At 41.3% G+C, this 16674-nt stretch overlaps 1 protein-coding gene across 1 annotated transcript in view; it reads right to left on the bottom strand.

Moving 5' to 3' along the window:
- Positions 1-6998, bottom strand: part of DPP10 (dipeptidyl peptidase like 10) — a 599711-nt gene extending 592713 nt beyond the window's left edge. Inside the window, exon 1 of the mRNA XM_055316192.1 lies at positions 6839-6998. Within this exon, the coding sequence (XP_055172167.1) occupies positions 6839-6910 (72 nt within the window). The 5' untranslated portion in view covers positions 6911-6998. The remainder of the gene's footprint in view (positions 1-6838) is intronic.
- Positions 6999-16674: the final 9676 nt, after the last annotated feature.

Here is a 16674-nt window from a genome sequence, read left to right as displayed (position 1 = left end):
ATATGGAAGACATTACAAGGGGTACTGTACTGTTAACATCAATTATTGAATGGATTAGTTCAAAGTAAAATATTTTATCAGTTTTGGATAAAAGCAAATTTTCTGTATATAGCCTGGCAGTGAGTGTTACATCTCCTATTATATAAGGGTATGTCTGAAACCCTGAGGGATCAGTACAACGTAACAAAAATGAATCCATAAGAGAAGAGCTTTTTCTTCAGTCTCCATCCTCCCCACTAAACCAACTTCCCACATTATCATCCTGGAAGTAACAATCATTCCTTTTAGTTAATACATAATAAATGAAAAGAATGTCTACCAGGAGACGGTGTACAGTTTAAAAATGTTGGAGGACAGGGACTGTCTAGTTAGGAGAATGTAAACAAAGACTGCATGTTGTCAGAAAGCTTGTAGATCAGGTCAGTACAAACTTTAAAACATACACTAGGACATACACCAGGGCAGAAACACTTCTAAATTTACAGGAGGGCATGTGTTTATTAAGATATTTATAGTCCATTATTTATTTGCCCTTTTTGGGGGGACCTTTTACAGGCCTTCAGATGGGACAAGCTCCAATTTTCCTTGCTGATGCATGTCCCAGGTTATGTCCTCATTAGTCGCCCCTCTTCATCCATGAGAGATATATTCTAAGACCCCCAGTGGATGCCTGAAACCTCTGATACTGCTGAACCCTATATATATATATATATATATATCACTATGTTTTTCCCTATATACACATAACTATGATAAAGTTCAATTTATAAGTTAGGTAGCTGATTAATAATAGCTAATAAAATAGGACTATTATAATATACCATAATGAAAGTTATGTGAATGTGCTCTCTCATCATCCTCTGATGATTGATGATGATGATGATGATGATGATGATGGCGGCAATGTGAGAAGATAAAATGCCTATGTGAGGAAATGAAGTGAGGTGAATGATGCAAGCATTGGGGCAGAATATGAGGCTACTACTGACCTTCTGACACTACCTCTGACAGAGAATGGTCTGTTTCTGGGATCTCAGCTGACCTGGGGACCTGAAATTGTGGAAAGTGAACAACGAATGGGAATGGGGCTAAGGGTGGGGCTATTGTATCATGTTTCCGTAAAATATGAACTTGATTGGAACACAGGTAAGGCCACTCAACAAGTATGGAAATATATGGAGGTAGTTTTATAATTGGAACACCAAATATGAAATATTAACTTAAATATTAAAGAGGATTTCAAATATCTCCTTTCTCCATGCTCATTACCTTAGGAAGCATATTACACTGAAAACAGAGTGCAGCATATTCTGCAGCTAATTCACCTGTTAGTGAGAATTAGCCAATGTTTACTTCCAGTTTGGGTCCTTAGAGAGTAGGATGGTAAAGAAGTGAGTTTTGCCTGAATGGAAGTAGAGATGTAATAGAGTATGTTGAAATCTGTGTTTCTGCCAAATCAGCCCTGATGTTCAAACCACATAATACATATTATTAATATAATATGTATGTGCATGTGCAACCTCATATGTAATCCTAACATGGGTACTGAACAATGCAATGTTTTGTAAAATGTTAAAATAACATACCAGTTATAGGTAACTCGATGATCCTCTAAGCCTCCCTCCCACCTTTTTCTAGGTTCCTGTTCCCAGACTAGGGAATGAAAGCATATTTGGCATGAGATAGGCTTTATTCAAAAGTCTTCACATATTATTTCACTTAATTACAATAAATATGCAAAGGATCACCTCCATTCACAAAAGAAATATAGAAAATAAGCTTGCCTGCCCAAGGAAGCAGAGATGACTAGTGGAGCTGGAATATAAACGTGAATCTGTGGTTTCCAGTGCATAACCCAATGCATAGACAATAGTAACATTATGTAATTGTAAGTGATTCAATGAACCAAAATTTTTAAATAGCATTATTTTTACTCAGGCTGAGAGAAGTTTGTTTTCAGTGTTTTAGTTCTAATATAATGCACTTTATAAGAAAATGCAGCATTAATATTTAATAATACAATTTTCTTTAACCTCTTTTTATATAGTTTAATTTTTCTTAAATGTGCAATTTGCTCAGTCCCTGAAATAAACAAAAAGATTAGAAGCTTACAAGCAAGGGATGTTTTGTGGAATGGTCTAAACTCACTAGATAAAATGGCATATATACATGTAATAAGATATACAATACATATGTAATAAGAAATTAAGCGATAGTAGAAAGTGTATAATATCCCCTAAGTCATAAAGACTTCTACATAATACCTTTACCCAATCCAATTCCAGTATATGTGCCCCGAAGTGAGCACCCTTTACCCAATGTAAATTCTCTTTTGTAAACCAAATCAAAAGAAGTCTCCCATCAATTAGATATATTTATGTTATGTTGAGTTAAGAGTAATAAATGGCCTATTAAATATTTTTTCAGCATGATTTCTAAGAGCTACTTTTGAGGTTCTGTGTTAAAAACAATAGTTTATAGACTAAATTATAACATCTTTTATATTTGTCAGGGAAAGATGGAAAAATAACTTTTGAAAAAAATTTCATCAAGAATATAGTTGAAAATTTTAATCAAGGTTGCCTTACCAAACTTGAAATAAAAAGACTGAATCCTAATTTCTGTATGATAACATTTGGATTACTATTCCCTATATGTGAGAAGTACAAGAGATATTTTACAAGAGGCATTTTGCATGGTACATATTTAATTGCAGTTTGGACCACGAATTATTTCATCAAGAGGCTGTTGCATACTGAACCATAAGAGACTGGTTTTCCACCAGAATATGTTTTTTAGAGAAAAATGCATAACTAATGATGTCTTTGCTACCAAATTGTTGTTTATAAAAATATATTGTTTAGTCATACTTCAGAAAGTAGGGTTGTGGGGTTTTTTTGTTTGTTTGCTTAGCTTCTCATTTTGTTTGGAATTTTGTTTTTGTTGTTGTTATTGTTTGTTTTAACTTGTTTTGATTTGGTTTTTTGGAGCTGAGAGGACCACCAAACATTTTAGGAAATATTTTTACCCATTGGATTCAGCAGAAGGGTGCCACCTGGTGGTAATGTGGATAAAACAGATTTAACTATGAAAACGTACCTCATTTAAGAAACCTTGAAAGGCCCATCATTACTAAGATTTTTTTTTTTTTTAAGTTCCTGTGTACTTATCAGGACCTACCTGGTTCTTTTTATATTATTTCCATCAATGGAAGAGATGTTAAGTTAATTTTACAATTTTAAGAGCTATTATTTACATTTCTAATCAAAGCTTTAAACAAATTCATGTTATATTCAAAGTAAATCTGTACACACAAAATATTTGTAATTATTTTTAATTATGCTAATAATAATGTGTTGAACTGTAATTGTGTAGAAGTTAGAAGGTAGGGCTTTAGAATTAAATGACCATATTTTATCTTATGTACCATAGACTAGGGTTAAGTTCCATCTCCACCACATATGAAGACAAGTTTGATTAAGTTAGTTTCTTTTTTTTTAAATTTATTTATGATAGTCACACACACACACACACAGAGAGAGAGAGAGAGAGAGAGAGAGAGAGGCAGAGACACAGGCAGAGGGAGAAGCAGGCTCCATGCACCGGGAGCCCGACATGGGACTCGATCCCGGGTCTCCAGGATCACGCCCTGGGCCAAAGGCAGGCGCCAAACCGCTGCGCCACCCAGGGATCCCTAAGTTAGTTTCTTTAATCCTCTATATTCTCATCTCTAAAATGGGAATAACCACAGTACCTAACTCAAAAAGTTTCTTTGAGGACAAAGTAGAAAGATGCATTTAATAAATGTTACCTTATCAGTCCAGAGGACAGTACTCTGCACATGGCCAGCATTCAGGGGGTTATTTTTTAAGAATAGTAAGTTACAATTTGTCACACAAGATTTTAGATCCCTCAGTGTAAAGTGGGATACTGACCATATTAAAAATAATTCTATCCACCCGTATCAAATCATTTACCTAGATATTTTGTAAATGTGGAGCCTTATGAGAACAACCAAAATAACTGTCATAAACATTTAATCAATGAAGTTTTAAAGGAAAGACTACTGAAATGATAAAAATATTTCCAATGATTCAGATTATTAATAAAGGTACACAGTCCCTGCTATTTTTGTGGCTGCTTCTCCCTGGGGAAGAAGTGACTATTGTCGTGGCACCGTGTGCCTTAGGAGAGTCACAGATGAGATGAAACAGGGAGGTCAAGCCCACTTAAGGACCATAACAACAACCAAATTATATCATTCATAACCATTTCACCCAGAGGAAAGACCACAGTCTTCCACTGCTCTGTAAGTGGAAACAGGTGTGCTGATGACCTCAGGACAAGGCGTTTTGGAGATTTCATAAAAAAATCTCTACCATGAAAAGCCAAAGACCTTTCTGGCAATATTTGAAAGCTTAAATCACTCAAAATCAATACACAGTGAGTGATTAGCTGGAGCATGCCCCCTATTTAACCATTAAGTAGGACTTCATAAAGCTATATTTTTATTTAAATTTGTGAATCAATTTTTTTTCAGAAATATAGAAATCAGACAATCACTCACATCTAGTTGGGGGTATTACAGCTAGTGCCACATGAGAGTTGTCGGACAACCGCAGCATCAGGCCACAATGTCTAACCCGGTTAATAAAAACTTAGTACTCTTAGAGCAAGTAGTTTAAGCAATCACAGCAATCATCCACATTATCTGGTCATCATTTCACATGTCAGGCTTCAGACAAAGAATATGCTAGATATAGATGTTTTCTGGGAGTGCCTGGAAAATCCTCAATGGGATTGCGCTCTGCTTTCCTTCCCCTAGCAAACTCATTCTCTTGCATTTTTAACTCAAGCATAATATGCGTGCCACTGACATTTCAAAATCATGTAAATGTCCAAAAAGGCACTTAAAAAACTCAATTAAAACAAGAGTTCTGCAAACGGCCACTCCCTGAATATGTGAAGTGGCCATAAACAAAAAATGCACGCTAACCAAAAAGACGGCTTCAAGCTTGACTCTATCTCTTCAGATGAATTTTAAGTACCCGACTAGTCCTGACAAAAGGCTTCCCGGTGCACATGCAGCTTGTCCACTGTTTACACATACATTTTCAGTTCCCGTGTGCTCTGCTCTGCTTCTTCCTCCCCACCTCCACTGGCACTGGAGCAGTTTGCAGCACCTCAAGTAACCAGCTGGTGTCACAGGTTAGTGAGCAAAGATTTCATGTGGGGACTCTCACCTGACTAATCCTTCTTATTGGAAGCATCATTCCAAGAGCAGTAGAGAGAGAGGCTCAGCGCCTTGTTAATGAAATTTAAGGGCTGTCAGCTTGAAAGAGGATCTTAAACCCACGCTCCTCTCCCCAAATTCTCTTTATAATCTGCTAACCAGTTGCCACCTTGTAGTTGGAGAGGGCAGAGGAAAAGGACGTAAGGGGAAAGGGTAGACAATACAACATAGACGTGTCCATATTCTGATAGTTCTCTCAGGGCGGGGAGTAAAGCGGCCCGTTTAAGGAAACCGCTGCTTTGTGCAAACTGCAACATTCACTCCAGTAAATGGAAGGGGGAGCTGTAAGGCACCGAGCAACCCTCGCCACCTGTGTGCAACATATGTGCGGGAAATGAGGAGGAAAGGGAAGGGGAGACGAGAGAGCCCCCAAGCCAGGAGGGATGGCCAAGGCTGGGATATTGATACGAGCAGCCCTGGCATCTCCCCTCCGCTCACCGCCACTCGGGCGACCCGGACGGCTTCCCTTGCCCTGCTCCTCGGGGCTGCACCACGCGAAGAGCCGAGCGGCCGCCGGAGCCTCGCGGTCGCCCCTTTGCAGCAAGGAGCTCGCTCGGAGCGCGTCCGGCAGAACCGCGCCCGGCGGCCTTGGCCCGTGCGCTCGGGGCAAAGGGCCGCCCGCCGGTACCCGGGCGCCTCCGTCGTTAGCCGCTGACCTGACGGTTGCCTTCTCGGCTCAGGGTCCCCGATGGATGTAAACGTGACGACACCTGGAGCGGGCTCAGCACAGCGCCCCTCCTCCCCGCCCGGGCACCTCGGCGCTCCCGACCCTACAACTTTGGGAAAAAGCGACACCGAACTCCCGAGTCACCCCAATCCGGGAACGGAGCCCAGATGAAGATCCACCCTACGGGTTCTGCTACAAACCCCGAAACGCCACATAAGGGGGGGGAGGGGGTGGCCGGTGCGGAAGGAAGGGGACAGAAATAACCCTCGGCCAGTACAGGGCACCTCATCTCTGCAGACACAGCACATCTGGCCCCAATCAATCACTAAAGCCAGTACCTTGCCAGCTTCCCACACTGATGCCTTCTACTCCCAAGCTCCGCTCCCAGCTCGGCCGACCGCGGACGCCTGGAACGCCGCCCGCCCCGGGCAGCCCCCCTGCCCCGTCCCGGTCTCCTCCAAAGAGGAGAAGAAAGGGAAAACTCTGGCGGCCTGGAGGTCGTTTTCCTAGTGGGCGGCTCTGGCCGGCGCTCGCCCCTTCCCGCGGCGTGGAGCCCGGCTCCGACCCTGCAAGCGGGCGCCCCCAGGAGCGCAGCGGAGCCCCCACCCGGCGGGAATGTGAGCCCGGAGCCCCCCCCCCCGCCGGGGCTCCCGGGCCACCCCGGCCTGTACCTCTCTGCCCCCTTCCCCGCGGCTCTGCACCCCGCGCATCCTCTCGCCCGGCCCCAGAGCGCACTCGGATGCTCTAACTTCCTGCGGAGTCCATGGAGGAGCGGAGGGAGCCCGGAGCCCGGAGCCCGGAGCCGGGGCGGGGGCGGGGCGGGGGGAGCGCGCCCCGAGCCACCCCTCCCGGAGGGCCCGGCCCCGGCCCGCTCTCACCTGGTCCGCCGGCGGCGCCTGGCTCGCCCTAGCCCCGGGGGTGGGCTGCTGCTCCTGCTTCATGGCTGTCATCGCCGGCGGCCCGCGTCGGCGCTCACTTCCTCGCGGGCACTTCAGACGCGTGGACCGTCACTTGGCAGCGCTGGCATGGCACAGGAGCCCGGCGCTCTCGGAGGCGGGGGGGGGGGGGGAGCGGCAGCGACGGGGGGAGGGGAGCGGGGAGCGCCGCGGAGGGGGGCGGCACCGGGCAGGCTCCCCGCGCCAGATCCCTCCTTCGGCTACCGCAGACCCTCCGAGTCCCCCGCCCCCCGCCCCCGCCTCCCCGGGGCGTGCAGAGCCTCGGAGGTGGAACGCGACCAAGTGGCAAGTTGGCGGCGCCGCGAGAGGCACCTGACCGCGCTCGAGCGACGTCTCCCGGCGCCCGCGGAGCCCGGCTCGCATTCTACCGCAGTCCGCGCCCCCCGCGCCCCCGCGCCCCCCCGCCCCGGGGCTCCCCGCGCCGCGCCGCGCTCAGCGCGCCAGGTGCCGCCGCCGGGAGCCGCGCGCCCGCATCGCCCGAGCAGCCGCAGCGCGGGAGGGACCCTGCGCGCTCCGCACACGCTCGGCCGCCGCTGCCCCGCGCCGCGGGCCCCCCGCCCCCCCCCCCCCCGCGGCTCCTGCAAAACCCGGAGAAGCGGAGCGCGCCCGTGCGAAGCCCTCGGTGGCTGTGCCGCTGCCACTGGGCATGCTCCAGCGCCCGGGGAGGGCAGGGGGCTGGGGGCGCTGGGGCTGCCGACACCTGTCGGGACCCAAGGGCCGGTCCCAGGGCACGGGCCGAGCCCCTGCGTCTCTCCATTGGTGCCAATGGACAGCGGTAGCCTAGAGTCCTCCAGCCTGGAACCCCCCCCCCCCCGCCGCTCCGCTAGCTGCCAGTGGAATTCCCAAAGGTGGATGGATGGATTGCCAGCAATGAGAACTAGGGATGACATTCCACTACTCACTCCCCCCACCCCACCCCCATACATAGACAAGTCTTCAAATTTTAAGTCCCGTCTCCAACCTTCCCTTGGCTTAACACAACCCTCTCCCTCTCCAAAGTTGGTTTTCTGAGCACCTATCATGCGTCACACACACTGCAAGGCTTGGGCGGATTGCGGGGCGGCGGGGGGGGGGGGGGAGACACTAAATACCCAGACAAATTTAGCAAATTCCCTGCCTGCAAGGTGTGTACCTGGTACGGTGGGTACTGGGAGCCTAGAGCAGGGATATGAACCAATGAGTCAAATGAGTCCATTTAACTCTTTGGAAGTTGTATTCCTGTGGGTGGGTATAACACACCAAGTCCACCTGCTTGCTAAGAAGGGCCTGCCCAAAGAAGATGGGCCACGAGCAGTCCCCAGTCTCAGGCACAGGTTTTGGAGATTGCTCACCAGAAAAAAGGCTGGAAGCAGTTAAATATCCAGATGTTATTGCACTCAGTACCAGGGTTGTGGCAAGGTTCTAGTGGGAAGGGATGGAGCATATGGATGGGGGAGTGTGGCTAGTAGCTTTGAGTTTGTTTTTATTGGCTAAGGCCTAGTTCCCCCACCCTTGTCTGAGTTAGTCTATGAACTAGCTATTCCTAGAGAGAGGCTATCCTAGGATAATAGAAGTTGTGCTCTTGCCTGTTAGTGAACTGTCACATTTGTCCTGAGTATTGTGACAACAGTTCCTTTAAAATGTTAAAAAAAAAAAAAAAATTCAAAGGCACCTGGGTGGCTCAGTGGTTAAACGCCTGCTTTTGGCTCAGGTCATGATCCTGGGGTCCTGGGATTTAGCCCCACATGCCCTCTGCTCAACTGGGAGTCTGCTTTTCCCTCTCCCTCTGCCCCTGTGCTGTCCCTCTCTCTCTCTCTCAAATAAATAAATAAATAAATAAAATCTTTAAAAATTAAAAAATAGTGATCTCTAGGTTTTATAGATTAGAAAATAAAAATATGAATTTTTTCTTCAGAAAGGTTGGATTTGAATGATGAGAGCTTACTTTTCAAAACTAGGTAGTCGAATGAATATTATGAGTGACTTCTGATAGTGCATTGGTCCAATGGAAATAAGTTTTTGAGAGGAATAACTTTGCTGTTTGTAAAAGTATAAAGCAAAGTTTAGAAATGAAACATGGGGAGTACCTGGGTGGCTAGGGCATTAAGCATGGGACTCTTGATTTCTGCTCAGATCATGCTCTCAAAGTCCTGAGATCAAGCCCTGATCCATCTAGGCTCAGAGAGAGTCTGTTTGAAATTCTCTTTTTCCCTCTGCACCCCCACCAAATCTCCACCTCCTCCTGCTCTCTGACTCACTGGATGCTTGTGCCCTCTCTCTCTATCAACATAAATCTTTAAAAAATGAAACATGGGTATAGTAGCTATTGAGTAGTTTATCCAGTAAACATGGCAATCTCTGTTTTCCCATATGCTACCCCTCTTCCCCCAAGGAAGAAAGGGGTCTACATTATTCCAAAGGTGTTTCTGATCTTATATTTTGCTCTTCTGCTTATCATTTTAGTACATTCATCCTTTGAATGTGCTTCCATTTTGGACAATTGATTAAACTTGAGAGTTTATGTACAAAGATTTTTGTTGACATGGGACAAGCATAGATCAGAGGGAATCATGGTCATCCTATTTGATTACTCATTTGATTGAAGTCAACGGTTCAATTTGCATTCTTTTTCAGCATTCATTATAAAATCCACTTTGGTTACAAACAAAAGATGTAAGTTGTATATGCTTCATATATAATGTGTATATGTATCATCTTTTAAAGGAAAGTTTCTTTGATTTGAGTCCATCTTTTTGTGTGGGTTTGTCTAAGCTAAATGCATTATTTATATCTGTTGGGGGTCTAAGTTAAAGGTATTAATTAAAACAATCTCTCTACAGCATATCATTTCTAAAAAGTAAAGATTTAAGGAGAGCTTTGTAGAAATTAATAGAATATTTTTGAGTACTTTTCCTCATATGTTTGATGAACTAACTCATGGATAACCATAAAACTTAAAATACTGATACAATAGTAAAAGAGCTTTTCCTAGATTTTGTGGAATGGGATCAGACTCTAGTAACTGCAAAAGACCTGTCTCCAATCTGTGGAGAGACTGCTTAGCAAAATTCCCTCTATTTTAAGTTATAAATTTCTAAACTTTGCAACATACTCAGAAAGATTTCTAGGATTTAGACTCCATCACTTCCTTCTGAAAATTTTCATCGGCTCAAATCCTAGTTTCCGGTTCCCATGGAGATATTACCTATCATGTTGCATCCTCAACATACTGATAATTTCCAAAGTCCCTCAAAAATTTTCTTGCATAAAATATTGTGAGCATCTACAATATCTTTCATTGATATTTGATTCTTCAAAGGTGAGATGCCAATTCAGTACATTTCATTTTACCTAAAATTATTAACATGAATAATTGAGGATGGCTGATGAGATTTAGATAATAATTAAATTTATTGAAGATAATCATTAAAATGTTTGTCAGTGGCAAACAGAGGATGTTCCAGAGATACTTAAGTCATGTGTGCTATACTCAGTCTTCCACGTCAAATAGTAAGTCCAGGACCCTAAAATCCCTAATTTACTTTAACAACCCCCCCATAACAAGGCCTGGCTAAACTCTGATATGTTAGAGAAAGACAAAAGTCCTTTGAGATTTTGAGAAGTAGGGTAGCCTTTAGAGATAAATTCTTCAGTTTCAGATAAATCAGATAAGGCAAATAGGATTCTGTAAGCAACTAGTGCCCTGGAGTGTGTCCTCACCTTTTCCTTCTCTTCTCTCTCTTTCCTGAGGTAATTCTGCAGTGTCATGTAAAGGCCACTTTGATGGGGATTTCCCTAGCATTAGCCAGTCCTCTATTGAGTGCCCTTAATGAGCACAGCATCAGGAAGACAGAGTTCATGAGCTGTGCCTTCAGAGACCTGGCCTGAAATGTGTCCAATTAGCTTTTCACAGATCAAGAAATAGCTTTAGTTCACATCTTCTGCTATCATTTGCTTTCGATTTATCAATCACCTCTACTCACCTCAATCGGCTTCTTTAATTTCCCAAAGTGCACATCATGTCATTGTGCAGAAAACAGAGATGTTGAGCAATCCTCAGAAACAAGCTATATTTTAGAAACCCTAACTAGTAAAATATCTCAAAAAATCATTTTAAAAAGAATTAAAAAAAAGGAAGGAAAAGAAGTAAAGGCCCTAAATATTTAAGTGATAACCATGTACATTACTCCTACTGTTAAGAGATTCTTGCAGCATTAATTTAACTAAATTTTTTGTCGGTCTCTATGACAGGAAGACTTTCCTGTTGTAAAAATTCATAGCCCAATTATGATCTCTGGTGGAAGCAGACAGAGTTGCAATATCCTGAGAGCCATTCTGTTGCTCACTGGAGACCTGCAGATATTGACAAACTGCTCATTCACATTGAAACCCAGTGCTATAGAGTCTGCTTAGTTGTTATATTAACAAACCTCACAGCTTCTTTAACAAAACAGCCCTTCTAAAACATATGAAATGGTTTTAAGACAGGAAAATAATGCTTATGATTTTTCTGTGTAATATTTTCTCTCCATTCATATAGCTGAGTCAACACCAAACACTTGAGAATGTGGGAAATTTACCTGTTGTCATTGTTTTTACCCAGTAGAAGCTTGACAAGGGGTCCATGTTTGTTTATTTGATTTTTTAAAAGAGTAATTACTTAATGAATCAGTTATATTGGCTTAGCAAAAAAAAAAAGACATTTTATCTTTTTCAGTTGATATTAGTGGTTATTTTTTTGTCTGATTTTCACATTTCTTTAGAAATAAAATCAGGTTTTCCAAATCAGACTCTGTCTGCAAATAACAGAAAGGTTGTCAGATGTGGAAGAGTATTTAGAAACACTGGCGTAACATTTGCTCTTTTCAGGCAGTGAGTCTGCCTTTGATAAATAAATTTCTCTGAACTTGGTATTTCTCATTTTCATAACTAAGATTAGATTTTCTAATAAATCAAAATATCTCTTTATCTTTGTCCTTGGAAAGTACATTATTAGTGAGACATCTCTTATACTCAGATTTCATAATAGTTACCTTTTTCCCTTATATAATTCCCACAACAGCACAAAGCACATTGCCCATTCAGGGAAATCTTTCACAAACTGCAAGAGAAAATGCTACTGTGAAATACTAATTTTTGGAGAGAAGAGAGCATTTCCAAATTTTGTAAAAATTTCATCATGTTCAATTTATTCTTAAGGAGTTAATACTAGATTCAGACTCTCCCATGAATTTTCCTTTTGAAAACAAGAGATAGTCTAGCATATAGGTGAAGCAGCTCCCAAGCATCCACTGACATTAAAGGGCCCCTGGCGTTTTTCCCACTAATTGACTCTCTAACACTGGGAATTATTCTAAAAAAAAAAAAAAAAAAAAAAAAAAAAAAAAAAATTGAGGCCAAGTCCTTGGATTCACAGCTAGTCCTTTTACCACACAGTCATCTGTTTAGATTATACAAATATAGTTTCAGGACATCTTGGGATGTGACCTCTATTGAAATGAGGCACATTAAGATACATCTCTCATTACTGAACACTGTTTAACCTATTAGCCTAGATGGGTTGTTTGCTACTGGTATAGATAATTTCTTATACTCTAATATTTGAGTAAGGGACAGGCAGGGCTAGGTAGGGAGAGATAGGTAAGGGGGCCATAGGACCAGGCTCACAAAAATCCCAAAAATGTGAAGATGAAAGGAAACCAGAGATGAACAAACCAGACAATCCTGTCCCAGGTGCCAGATGCGGGGTCTTGTTATAACAGCTACTTGTGATCAACAGAGAATTACAGGACCATAAAAAGGAAGTAAACCGATGAAAGTGTTAATCACTAGTCAAGGAAGTAAACCGATGAAAGTGTTAATCACTAGTCGGTACTCAATGCTGATATCAATAGAGATGTTAAAAGGACTTAGGTTCCCTGGTTGGCTTTCAATAAAAGACCAACCCTATAAGCCTCCAGTGGCAACCTTGTCAGGACCCCTCTCACTACTGAAAGCTTTTTTTGTACCCTTGTTTAATAAACTTCTATCACTTTATTTACTCTTTGTCCATGAGATTCATTCTTCAACTCTGTGAGACAAGAACCCTACTCTCTTGCTTCATATTCACATATTTCTTGTCCATCTATATCTTTTGGGGAGAATAACTGAGTCATTTAATATCTATCTTAAACATCTAAATATTTACTAACGTCATGTCTTTATTCAAATCAGAGAAAGAGGAGAAAGAGGTTAAAGAAAAGTGGACGGAGAAAATGAGAAAAAAAAAGCCAAAAGAATGCATTTTGAAGCTGTTAGAGATATTAAGCCTTTCATATTTATTCATGCTTTCACATGAGGACTAGAAATACTATAATTCCTATTGGTTAGATCCTATGTATTGCTCCTGCTGTTGGCTATATTCCATATATTCATATAATTTTAGAAAGCATAGTCCAAATTTTAATTTCCTTATTTTTCTCTAGCTGATTTATATTTGATATTTTCAATCAATAATATCAACCTTATATTTTCTTGTGATATTTTATCATTTTTTGCACTTAATAGTTGATTGTAAGCACCAATGGAGAAGGTAGAGAGAATCTATAACAAATAGCACAGTTTATATAAATCAGTGACTAGAAAAATGCCTTTTAACTAGCTATTTTATTGAATCAGCAGTGTTTGTATGCGTCTTTAATCCTACATGATAGGAAGTCAAAGTTGCCTCACAGATGAATGAGCAGCTCTCTCCTGGGGTCTTCTAGTCCTCCCTGTGGAGAAACCTACCACTCCTTCTTCCATCTTCTCAAATGTGACTGATCTATTAGGACCCAGCTCCTCTCCAAACTCCAACTCAAGTTTACAAGGATTTTCTTCATTCAGTGTTTTCATAGTGTAAAAGTCATTACATATTTTATGACACTTTTCTGGACTGGCTTGTGTAGCATCCCAATTGTCACAAGTGACTTCTCTTTCCTAACAAACTGTAAATTCTCGGGGAGAGAGAACAGCCCCTTGGGGACTGACTTAAAGTTTGTGTGTGTGCAAAGGGTTGTGGGTAGGGGTCTATATCAATCTCCTCTGCTAAGTAGAGATTTTGGGGGATATGTAAGTTGAAAAAAAATTCTTCTCCTCACCCCCTGAATATTAAGCTCTGTCAGAAACTTCCATACACTTGTTTTGTTTTGCTTTCTTTTAATTTATTGAACAGGGTCAACCAGGGGAAATATTTTTTCTCTCTCTATTGTCTATTGTTCACCTTTATTATGCCATGTAGAAATTATATAATCTTGATATTCCTCTGATGCTGGTATGAGTAACGGCCCACAAGATATTGCTTGACTGCAAAACATTAAGTAAAAGCCAGATAAATTTGGAATTTTCCACATTAATGAGCAGATCCTATTTGTTAATAAAATACTGAACCTCCAATGCTGTGAAATCAAAGTGCAAAATGAATTTGGAGATAACAGCTATATTGGCAGTACCACTCCTAATTTATTCTTTCACCCATAATACATAAGTATTATACTCCTTGAGAAAGGAGGAGCTATACTGAGCAAAATGATAAGGAAATGTTTAATTGAATAAGATATTTTGTTGTTTTAAATATAGCTTAAATTTCCATAGCTTGCCTATAAAATGCCAAAATTAACACAAGGTCAATAGAATTTTTCAGGATTATACCTAATCCTAGCTCATAATTTGTTTTGCCTTGTGTCCTCTCCATACATTTCAAGCAAATTTGTTTACCTAATCTATTAGCCTTTGGACCACATTTCAAAAATAGTGTGAGAGGATTGTCATTGGATGGGGTATACAAATAATAGCAAGAAAGGAAAATCTATATAGTTAGAGAAAAAAAAGAAAAATATTGGACCTTCCACTTAAAGTAATAGAACAAATTAATACCATTTAGTGTGGGGAGGGAAAAAGAGGCAAACATCCCTATGCAACTCAGTTGGATCTTAGAGTATAACCACATCATGGCATAATAAAGTTGATGCTCAAAATGAGGACCTTAGAAAAAGTAAAATCACACTGGACATACTTTAAATGACAGGGTTATTTCAAGAAGATAGACTCCAGTGATGCCAGCATGGGTTTAGGCTAAACAGAGAAGTAGATATCAAAACCAAAAGCACAACATTTACAATAAATCTAGATAGCAAGATATCTCTCCAAATTTCTAAATACCAAAAGCAACACAACTTGGATGTCTTTGGTGTCTATTTTTTTAATAATAAATTTATTTTTTATTGGTGTTCAATTTGCCAACATACAGAATAACACCCAGTGCTCATCCCGTCAAGTGCCCCCCAGTGCCCGTCACCCATTCACCCCCACGCCCCCACCCTCCTCCCCTTCTACCACCCCTAGTTCGTTTCCCAGAGTTAGGAGTCTTTATATTCTGTCTCCCTTTCTGATATTTCCCACACATTTCTTCTCCCTTCTCTTCTATTCCCTTTCACTATTATTTATATTCCCCAAATGAATGAGACCATATAATGTTTGTCCTTCTCCGATTGACTTATTTCACTCAGCATAATACCCTCCAGTTCCATCCACGTTGAAGCAAATGGTGGGTATTTGTCATTTCTAATAGCTGAGTAATATTCCATTGTATACATATGTAGTCTTTGGTGTCTAAATAGAACAAAGCATATGGAAGTTGTGGGACAAATGACCAATCTGATAACCCCAAAACATTCAAGAAAGCCCCCAAATAGTCAGTAGATAGTCACTAGAAAGCAATGGATCAATTTAAGAACATCCAAGAGAACTAGAAGATTTTTATGAATTCCAGTGTGTAAAAAAGACCCCCTGTTGCTATTTGCTGTACCATGGGTAATAAAGTTCTTTGTCTCTGACTCAAAAGTCCCATGTCTTTTGAAAATATCCATAAAACCAGTTGACTGACTTGTTAGCTTGCAATATATGTAAAATCTCAATTCTTAACAGGCTGATGTCAAGATCTAAGGTGGCTGGAGAAACCTAGATCCTATGAATCCTTGAAATTGACATGCCAGCATTTCTCCTCAACACAAAATCCCATACTAGGAAAAACTACTAGAAGAGGAAGCAAAATTGAGCAGAACAGAGGTAACACAGATGACTAAAAGATAAAATTCAGCCAAAAGATAGACAGATCCAGGCAACCTAAGAGCACAAGCCATCATATATTTTTTAATACTACATGAAAACAAAAATATAAGGATCTATTTGAAATTGGAAAGCCTCTCCTCTCTGAACTTTTAACTATTTAAAGTTCAAGAAAACAAAAAAAGTTCAAGAAAACTAAATTCACATAAAAATGATCAATACAAAACTATCCTGGTCATAGCCTATGATAAGTGTCACCTTAAAAACAAAACTGCTACAAGAAATAAAAATAATTATGTCCCTATAGATAAGGAATTGGTAAATCACAGTCCACAGGCCAAATCCGGACCTCTTCCTATTTTTATAAATAAAGTTTTCTTGGAAAATAGTCACACTCACTTATTTACATATTGCCGAAGACTGTTTTCATGCTACAATGGCAGTGTTAAGTGTTTGTGACAGAGAACATATGGCCCACAAAGTATAAAATATTTACTCTCTTTGCACCTTATGGGAAGTTTGCCAACTCTGCTATTAACAAAGAAAGCTTGCCAAAAAAGTCATGCTCAAAAATTTTTCAAAACTGCAACATACTATTTCAAAATGAGCTAAAGAACATTTAAAAAATATCATACGAATACATGAGAGAATAACATTAATCAGAATTAGAAAAACTCAGTAATAAAAAGGGACGG

The sequence above is a fragment of the Nyctereutes procyonoides genome, unplaced genomic scaffold (genome assembly GCF_905146905.1).
Source record: "Nyctereutes procyonoides isolate TBG_1078 unplaced genomic scaffold, NYPRO_anot_genome, whole genome shotgun sequence".
NCBI lineage: Eukaryota > Metazoa > Chordata > Mammalia > Carnivora > Canidae > Nyctereutes > Nyctereutes procyonoides.
The sequence above is the reverse complement of the archived record's forward strand: the minus strand, read 5'-3'. Positions and strand labels throughout refer to the sequence as shown.